The 10,535-nt window shown below is 32.7% G+C and overlaps 2 protein-coding genes across 2 annotated transcripts in view; both read right to left on the bottom strand.

Moving 5' to 3' along the window:
• Nucleotides 1–857, bottom strand: part of LOC109325554 (65-kDa microtubule-associated protein 3-like) — a 22,884-nt gene extending 22,027 nt beyond the window's left edge. Inside the window, exon 1 of the mRNA XM_019557979.1 lies at nt 852–857. The gene's annotated coding sequence lies outside the window, so the exon portion shown is untranslated. The remainder of the gene's footprint in view (nt 1–851) is intronic.
• Nucleotides 1–5,425, bottom strand: part of LOC109325555 (K(+) efflux antiporter 5-like) — an 18,740-nt gene extending 13,315 nt beyond the window's left edge. The window contains exons 1-2 of the mRNA XM_019557981.1: nt 4,993–5,425; nt 3,631–3,674 (exon numbers count right to left, since the gene is read on the bottom strand). Of these exons, the coding sequence (XP_019413526.1) occupies nt 3,631–3,674; nt 4,993–5,224 (276 nt within the window). The 5' untranslated portion in view covers nt 5,225–5,425. The remainder of the gene's footprint in view (nt 1–3,630; nt 3,675–4,992) is intronic.

Genomic DNA, 10,535 nt, shown 5'->3' with positions numbered 1-10,535 from the left:
TTGTGATTAGGAGAATAACCCAAGAAAACACACTCAGTACTCCTAGGTTCAAGTTTATTTTTGTTGTAGGGTCTAAGTAGAGGAAAACAAGAACACCCAAAGACTTTAAGAAACTTGTAATCAGGAATAGTGCCAAACAGTTTCTGGTAAGGGGATTGATGTTGTAAAGTAGGTGTAGGGTTTCTATTAATTAGATACACAGCAACAGTGAAGGCAAATTCCCAATAGCTCACGGGAAGTTTAGCATGAGATAAAAGAGTTAATCCTGTCTCAACGATATGCCGATGCTTCCTTTCCACGGTACCCTGCTGATGATTTGTGTGAGGGCAAGACAACCTATGTTGTATGCCTAAGGACTGAAGATAGGTGGTGATTGGTCTAAATTCACCACCAAAGTCACTCTGAACAGCCTAAATGGTTGTATTAAATTGAGTTTTGACCCATTGCAAGAACACTTGAAACAGAGACAAAGTATCAGATTTTTGTTTCATAATAAACATCCAAGTGAACCTAGAGTGAGCATCTACTATTGTAAAGTAACATCTAAAACCCGAGTATGAATACTGAGGTGCAGGTCCCCACAAGTCAACAAACACAAGATCAAAAGATTTATTGTAAACAGTGGAAGACAAAGGAGCATGTAATTTGTGAGCTTTACCCATACAACAGGCATTGCAAAAATCAGTGAAGATTGCAATAGGGAATTTTACAATGTTTTAAGACATTATAGACAATGGTCTCATGAGGATGACCAAGTCTACAATGCCACAAATGAAAAGACCTAAACATAGAAGAAGTCTTATTACAGTGATCAACAAATTTATTCACTGTATTATCAGTATTATTTAAACCAGAAGCAAAAGAGCAACTAGGACTCGAAACATAGCTGGGAAGAAGACCATGAAATGCATATAGGCCATCTTTGGTTATAGAACCTTGAAGGAGAAGCTCATTAGTAACCTGAGATTTAACAAAACATTTGTCAGCATGAAACTCAAAATAACAGTGATTATCTTTGGTAAATTGGGAGACACTAAGAAGATTTTTCGTAATTTGAGGGACATGTAAGAGGTTATGTAATGAGAATGAAAGAGGGGAGGTAGAAGAAGTGAATTGAGAACTCCCTGTGAAATGAATTGGTAAACCATTACCATTACCCATGAATATGTGATCTGGACCAAAGCGTTCCGTAGGAGTATGAATTAAACCAGCATCTGAAGTGAGATGATTCGTGGCTCCCGAATCAGGATACCAAGTGGAGTGTTTGGGAGCTTCAATGTTTGCTGTCATTGCATGAGGTGTGAAGGAAGGTGGAGAATAGGGAAGTCCTCGATGATTATTAGCACCATAAGGAACAAATGAGTGAGGACCCGGTCCTAGAAGAGATTGAGAGGAAGGAGGCCCAAACTGAGATGTGTGAGGCCCAAAAGTGTAGTGTGCTGCAGTTGGAGGAAAATGTAAAGGGGGAGAGTAGTAGTGATCCGTATATGAAGAGAGTTGGGCTTGAGGAGGTCCATGAGAGAAATTAAATGTTGAATGATGGCCCAATCCAGGTTGAAGAAAATTAGATGAGCGTGAAGCAACTCCAACACTTCGTGGAGCGTAGGTTAGCGAGTTGTAGCCATAAGGCGCATACTAGCATGTTGCCACGTCATGACCAAAGTGGTTGCAGAAATCACAGTACAAAGACGAACCACGGTGAGGTCCCCTTCCACCGCGCATGCGACCACCACCACGACCTCGATAGCCACGATAACCACCAGTCGAAGTACCAAAGCCATAATCAGGTCGCAGAGACTGAAATTGAGACTGAATTTGAGGAGAATCTGAAAAAGTTGATAAGGAAGGAACAGATCTTCCTGAATTAGGGCACGGCGAATGAGAAGAAGAAGGAACTGCAGCAATATTAACTAATAGAGCATCAGAGAGGACTTTCGACTTGTTCTTCTCCATTCGCGATTCAAAGGTCAGAAGAAACGATTCCAAGGAATGAAGTGTTGGAAGATCAAGTTGCGTCTCAATCGAAGTAATCACCGGTTGGAATTCTTCATTTAAACCATCCAACACATAATCAACATGTTCAGTTGTGGAAATCGGAGCTCCAATAAAAATTAGAGCATCAACAAGATTTTTGATCTTCCTAAAGTACTCAGATATCGACAACGATCCTTGAGTAATTGAACGAAGTTGAGAACGGAGTTGTCGACTTCTTGCTTTCGTTTGAGAACTACAAAAATTGTGTAGTTCTTCCCAAAGTTGCCACAAGTGTTGACAACCAACAACACGAGGTTGTAAGCTTTCAGAAAGAGAATTCAAGATCCAGGAAAAAATCGCCTGATCTTGTTCTTCCCAACGCAAGTAAGCAGAGTTCACTTTGTTGATAAGACGATCATCATCAGTGAGAAATCGGTGAGGTATTTCGGTTCCAAGAACGAATGGATTGGCTCTGTTGGAAGTAAGTGTGGCAATCATGAAATGTCGCCACACGAGAAAGTTCTGCTCCGTTAGTTTCATCGTCGGAGCAGGAAGAACTAACGGTGACGCCACCGTTTGCAGCGGAGTTGGAGATGGTGTGGACGGAGGAGGAGATGAGAGAGAGGCACCAGGAGCCGAAGAAGGCATGATACCATATAAGAAAACGGTTACTGAGAGATAGAGAGAGAAGAAGAATAGAAGAATGGAGAAGAGGTTACTGAAACTGAATTTTGTTATTATGCAAAAACCGAATTACAAGAGAGGAAAAGAGAGTTTATATAAGGATTGCCAGCTCAGCACAGTGAAGCTAGGCACAACCAATTTCTCTCTTAAGAGATAACAGAATCACAACACCTTAGATTATTCTAATAATTAGTATAAAATATATGAATATCTAACTTCACTGGTATGTGGTTTAATAGCAAACCACTAGTTGAACCACCATACCACTATACCAGTACTTTCACTGGTACGGTATTAATAACATTGGTTTATATTTTGCACATTGGGTTTGCATAACAAAGTTGGGTATGCATATTGTTTTATGGGAAAAAATATTTTTGTTTTTATTTTTTGGATAGATTGGGATTGGGGTGAATTCATCCATTATCAACACTATCTATTAGATTATATCCATTTAAATCCATTTGTTCTAACAGATGGATTTAATTTGGATGGATTATGAATAATTTTACCACTCTAACTGAAATCCCTTGAATGCTGACATGGCACCACACGATGACACGTCAGTGCTTCATGGATTTCGGCTAGTGGCATGAACAAACTAGGTTGTAGGGGCTCAAAACATTTTTTTCCAAGGACTAAAAAAGACGACCATAATGTACAACAACTAAAAAATATTTAAGCAAAAAAAGAGACATGAATTATCCTTATTTGCAGAGCAGCTAAACTGAAAAATAAATTATGGCAAGCATAAAAAAGAAGTACTTATTATAACAACACTAAAATGGCTGAGGGTTTCATCCAGACAAAAATAGCTCAAACATCTATATTAGAGTTATGCATGCATCTAATATACTATAAAAAAAGAAAATACTCAAAATAGAATGAATTATTTTATTTTTACACCAGATTGTTGTCATCTAACATAATCAAAGTCAATAAAACTACTGCAAACCAGAGTAACAAACCTACCTGCTGATCAGCTACACTGCTGTTGAAGCTGCTTTTGTCAGGCGCTGTTAAAGACAGAAAAGTATAATGAAAATAGCAGCCAAACTAAATAAAACAAATCAACAAACTTCATGATTCACATTTTGAAAGTACACTAGAAGAGAGTAACATTTAGACAATAATACTCACAGATCATCAAGGACAATATCCATATTCAAAACAGAAAAGACAGTTAAAATGTAGTAGCACGCCAAATAGTGCGAAAAGGGAAAGGTTATCATGATACATATCAGACTACATTCAAAATATGCCAGTATTTATACATCCATGTTAAATACATTCTATAACACCCAATGTGCCTTTATTAGAACACATTGGCATACTATTGTTTGATCAATGTAGCCGACTCCACCTAGTAAAAAAAGATTGAATTGTTGTTTTTGTTGTATACATAAAGTTGAGTCTTTATCAGAAAAAGATAATGTTTCATAAGGCCCGTGTGATTAAATATGAGGCAGTCACAGGGCAAATTCAATTTTTGTGCATCTGTCAACCTGAATTTAACCTCGTAAATCTGTACATGTCACTCAACATGTATAGCAAACCCCTCAAATCATGAGTCGCTGTTAATTTCACAAACTTGAGTAGTAGACTATTAGTACTTTTCTGCTTTAAAACTTGCTATATAACATATTTCATTATAATTGCTGGTGATATATCGCAAGTTCGCAACATCCTAAAATACTATGCTTCATACGGGAGGGGAAGAAACAGTTACAGAATTTTCAGGAACAACCCAGAGCAACCCATGTCACCATCTACAAAGATCTGTCCGATCTAGGTGCTATCACTACTTAAACCACAACTAAGAGCAAAAATATAGCACCCCAGGACTTGAGTACAACTGAGCAATGAAGAATGATTAAACCAACTCACATGCCAATCAATCCCATGCTCACCTCTCTTGTAGATGTTCCAAGTCTACAACTCCGTAATTTTATTTTTATTTTTATTTTTTCCAAGTCAACTAAAGCTACCTAGAAAATTGCACGTGAGTTCAAACACACACCCTCTTCCAATAATTGACCCAAACCTCAATAATGCATATTGTTTCTATTGAACATTGAATTCTTCAAGCAAATGGTTCAGTACTTCAGAACTACCTAGCCTAACAAACAATACCCAACACTGATAAATCCCACTCAGCCATCCCCAATTTCCACACAAGAGCATAAAGTCACAAACTTTAACAACCCCATCAAGCATTTTTCTCAATTACTCAGTTATCTATTCAGTGGGTCGTATCAAAAGACAGTTACCATTACTAAAATTGGAAATTAGAAAACAATAACACATGAAAATGAGAAAATGTTTGATTTTCACCTTCAGGTTGGTCATTCTCAGAGAACTCTTTCTCGAGAACACGATCGAACATCTTAGCCAAGGTGGAATCATTGGATTCAGGGGCAGAAGAATTGAGCATGGTTCCATAGAATCTCTCTCTTGTTTCCTTGTCGGATCTGGCGGGAACGCAAACCCTAGCGAAGATGGTGATGAAGAGAATGAAGCACCAGAATCGAAAGAAACTCCATTTCATTGGGGGCATAATCGTCATCTTCGTTGTAGTTTTTTTCTTCTCAACTCATGCTGAGGAAAACATGGAAATGGAAAGTAATGTGGAATGTGAAGTGTGAATGAATCTATAGAAGAAGAAGAAGCAGCAGAAGAAGGAAACGGTTTTTGCTATTTTTTATGGTTAGATGCTTTTCATTGAAGGAAAGGAGGGAGGGATCTTTGGCATTTTGGAATATGGTATTTCTTCCTTTGTTTCCAAATAATTTGACAAATGTTAGTAAGTGGTGGAAGCTTTTAATAGCTTAATGGTTCAATTCTTAGGGAAAAATAATTGTTGGAAGTAAAATAATTGTTGGAAGTAACACTTATACAGTTTAAGAGATTAATTTCTTAATAAAAAAAAATATTTTGAGGGTTTTTAGGTAATTTTGATAGCTTTTTTTGGTGTTATTTTGTATTTAATTTTAAATCTGTTTTTCTGGGGGAGATTATTAAAATTGATTTTTGTCTCTCCACCTAGAGACCAATGGGATTTGATAATATGCTTAAGAAATCTCAATATTAATGTTGGAAGTTATTTACATTTATCACAAATTTTGAGTAGTTTGTTTTTTTAAGGGTTTGGAAGGTGATTTTTGGAAGAGAATTAGCGAAATAGAATGTAATTTAATTTTTTTTAATCTTATAAATATATTTTAAGAATCTTTATGAGGTAATTTATCTCATTTCGCTAGTAAAAATTTGACTATGTACTATTTTATTTAATTTCAAAAATATTTTTTTATTGAAAATGATAAAATATGACACATGTCATGATTTTAGTGGCTGAATGAGATAATTTATCTTCTTATACTATAAGATACTTTATTCTCATATATTTTATGTCTCTCTATCCAACATTCTTCTTTTATCCCAACATCTCCAAAAGTCATCACCGTATGATTTCAGGATTATGAATGGGTAAAATACATTATTGTCTCTTGAAAGGATATTCCTAACTTGACTTAATTAATTAATTAATTAATTTGGAGTAATTATAAAATTTTAAAATACAGGGAGTTTCAAATAAAATAATAATGTCTGAATACTGAGCTTTTGAGGAAGAATTATTATCTACTGTATTCTGTTATGGTCCTCACTACAAGTCTACAACAATAGATGTATGCAGTTTCGTCTGATAGTTTTTCATTTTCAACTAACCAACTAACATGGACTTTAGTAGGATGAAGAAAAGTACTTTTTTATTTTTTATAATCTATTGTGGTAGTTGTGTTTTCTTTCTCACTTTTGGACAGTTTTCTATTTTTTGGCATTGGTTTTTTTATGGTGCAACTAATAGGTCACCTTTTTGCTTCTCTGTTTCAATGTATTCTTTTCCATCCAAGTCTTTTTTTTTCACAAGTACATGTTGCATTGCATTTAATATTTTTACATGTTTTATGACCTATGGTGTGACTTAACTATCATGCTTAGTCATGAACACTAAAGTCTTCTTCTAAATTATAATTTTGTGAGAAATGTTAGCATGTTTACATGAGCACAATACATAAATGGTATTATTTTTTTACATATTTCATGAATTTTTAATAGTTACCTATTATAGTGTAGAGTTTTTATCTCAATATCAATTTAGTTAGTTAAGCTGCAAAATATAGAATGTAAATATTTGGGTTCAAAATACAGAAAATGTGATATCCCACCTTCCCCCGAAGAAGGAGAAATGTTTGTCTATCACAAAAGAAAGAGTGAGAGAGTAATGAGGTTGCACAAAGAAAAATAAGATAAGAATGTTATAATTTCTTACGATGGGTCACAAATATAATTATATAATTGTGTTATGGCCATTATTTAATTAGTCGATATATAAAATGATCTTCAGTAATTAATTTGGTAGTTAAGGGCATATGTGTCATGAAATATTATAAGTGTAGATACCTTCAGGCAATTTCTGATTTGATGAATGGACTGAATCAGAATTATTGCAACTTAAGCAGTAACCGCTTCCGTTACTTTTATGGGTTATGGTCCTCATTCGTAGAGCAACAGGGTTCAGGTGTGTGGATAAGGAAAATAAAGGTGGATTAGAATAGGGTAATCCATGAGGTGATAAGACACCTCTAGAGAAGCATAAGGAAAACCATCAAGTGCTCTAACATCTGGAAGATCATCATACATACGTACCTTCGAGATTCCAAATGGCTAATCAAGGTATGTTCTCCATATTCGCCTTGAAATCAATTGGGGTTTCTTCGGTCTGATCATGGTTGTTCCATTTGAGTTTATGTATGGGCATAAACATTTGGTTATAGGAACAAAGTCATGATCATTAGGGTTTCCGCATTCAATCTAAGGATTATAGATGGAAAATCTCCAACAAAGAACACCTCTAATGAGGTTGCACAAAGCTTTGCACAATTATTGGTCAATATTGGGCATGTTAGAATGGTAAAAATGGGTCAATATCCTCTCCGGTACTAGAATGTAAGGCCAAAATTTCATTTCATCATTTATAATAATTTTTTGTCTAAAAATATTTTAAAATCTATTTTATTCAAATCTTTTTAAAAAAACATATCACAATCTTTTGTGGTACTGGATTCTTATAGGATCCTTCGGTAAAAATACAATAGTTTTATGCAACAATTGCATCCAAAAACAATAATTGCATAAAGTAGAAGAGTCTCTTCATGCTCAATCATATGTCTCCCTTTAAAATAAGAATCATATGTCCCAAAAAATTCTTATAAGTTTAATATATGTGCAACGTCATTGTAAAGTTTTTTACACTGAAAGTACATTATCTATCGTTGATTTAGATTACTTTTATTTGACAGTTAATGATGACTAACATATGAATGGTGGATGATGTGTAGTGTAAAAAACACTTACATTGTCAGTGTATACATATTAAATCCATTTTTATCTTCATCTCTAAAGTCAATTACATTGCATCAAATAATATAAAAATTGTGTATTTGAGAATAAAGTAGGATATAACGTATCTCGTTAAATTTATTCAGTGTTTGACATGTGTTTTGTTTTTTATTTTATAATATATTTTAAAATGAAAACACATTAAAGGAAGAAAATAAGATACATGTCAAACACTGACCGAAGTTCAGGAAAATTATCAATTGGTATAAGGAGATGCTTTATTCTTTTTGAATTTTTATTTTTAATTGGTGTTACTTTTTAATTAAATTGATACACTGATGAAACACCAAAAGTGAGTTTCATGATTTTAGATGCTATCTTGAGATTACATGGTATGACACATACACATGAGAAGGAAAAATGATAAAATATAATTATTTAATTTTATGTTTTAGATTTTTGTGTAAAATAACGCTAAAGTTAGGTTAATTTTTTTCTTTTGGAAAATTAGAGAAGCCTATCTCCTTTATTCAATTCAATTAAACAAAGAAAAAGAATCTTTTAGCCTATTTCTTACATCAAAGTCCAAATTTTTTGTTTAGCACTATGTTAGAGGATCTCAACCACAAAGTGGTGAGATCTCCAAGAAAAAAGAAAGAATTTTACTATTGATTTTAGAGTTTAAACGAATATACGTAAATTTATTTAAAAACATTTTTTACTAAATTACATATTTAAAAATTTTCATTTCACATTTTTTTACAAACATCAAATAGAAGTTAAGTGGTCACGAGAAATAAAAAGTGTGTAATATCTATGCATAATTAATGTAAAGATTTTTACACAATCAATAAATTATTTACCATTCATTTGTATTATTTTTTTTAAGAGAGTCAACGATAATAAAAAATGAATGATGAAATGACAGTATATAAAATTCATACACTATTAATATATACAATCTTTTTTCACTAAAAACTGTTCTTAAAAAAAATCACACTTTAAGGAACTTAGTTTTTCAATACTAATTAAGGTTACTGAACTATCCAAGCCCTTCCACTTATTCTAGTTAAGGTTTAGTTTGTGAAGTTCTTATTTTCTAGTTAGTTGTATCTTTGTATGTTCCTTAATTTCTGTATGTCACTTAGTAAATTAGCATGTTTGTTATTTTATAATTATGCTATATTAATTATTAAGCCACTTAATGATATTATAATTAATGATTACATCCAATGCTTTCTTTATATATTTCTATTCATCACAAATTACCATAGGTTTGTATCAATTTAGTTAAGATTAAATTACACTGACATCCCCTGAGTTTTAGTGAAATTATATAAATTATCTCTCATTTTTTTACACTTACACAAACCCCTATTTTTTATACTTTCATTACCCTCATCACCTATGCATGAGAAATAAATATAATATTTTAAACAAAAAAATACGATAAACGCAATTTAGTTAAACAAAACATCGTATATTGTGTATACAAGTCCAAATAATATATGAGTCAATACATCTTTATTATTTTTGGTTCGTTACGATATAGTATAAGAGCAATTTAAACAATATCTCTTTAGAATTGTTGATACATTTTGTAACAAAAACTAATACAGATATATTGATTTGTATATTATTTGGACTTGTCTCCATAATATAACATGTTTTGTTTAATTTAATTGCATTTATCATATTTTTTGTTTAAAAGATTACAATTATTTCTCATATAGGGGTGGTGAGTGCAATAAAAGTATAAAAATTAGCGGGTTTGTGTAGGTGTAAAAAAATGAGGGGTGATTTGTATAATTTCACAAAAACTCAAGGGGTGTCAGTGTAATTTACTCTTTACTTAATTGATGTGAGATGTATATGAAAGTTTAGAACTTGATAAGCATTTTTTTTATTGTGGATGGTAGGTTCCATATAATGAATTTGGTAATTGAGAAGCAACTCTCTACCATAAACGAATCTCTACTATAACCTTATGATAACATGAGATACTCTTTGAATGTTAATATCATTTTACATGATCAATTAACCTTGTTTTTAAGTCTTTAGGAAATCATCATAGCCAAAATAACATACACTGAAGCATTGTCGGACTTTGCTTGATTCATCTAATGGTTAAGTCAGCAAACTTAATATTCATCTTTCAATGGTTTGCACATGCCCTATAGTTAACAAGTTATTTTTTATCTACAAAAGTAATTTTTATTTTTATACAAAAGAATTAATAATATAGCAAAGTTAGCTCTATTCTAAAGATTTTCTCCATGTACAAAAGTCCAACTTGGGTCCTTATATGAAAGGAATCAAACACATATCATTTAAACCAACTATCCTTACAACATATCATAATATTTTCCTTAAAATATAACTAAATATTGATTATTATAAATTGCATGCCTAATAGTGTCTAATTAGTCAACATGGAAGTCAAATATTTTTAAGGTTTCATATCTAATTAATCAGCA

Source organism: Lupinus angustifolius, chromosome LG13 (assembly GCF_001865875.1).
Source record: "Lupinus angustifolius cultivar Tanjil chromosome LG13, LupAngTanjil_v1.0, whole genome shotgun sequence".
NCBI classification, from domain to species: domain Eukaryota; kingdom Viridiplantae; phylum Streptophyta; class Magnoliopsida; order Fabales; family Fabaceae; genus Lupinus; species Lupinus angustifolius.
Note: the sequence above shows the minus strand (reverse complement) of the source record. Positions and strands in the feature narration are given on the sequence as shown.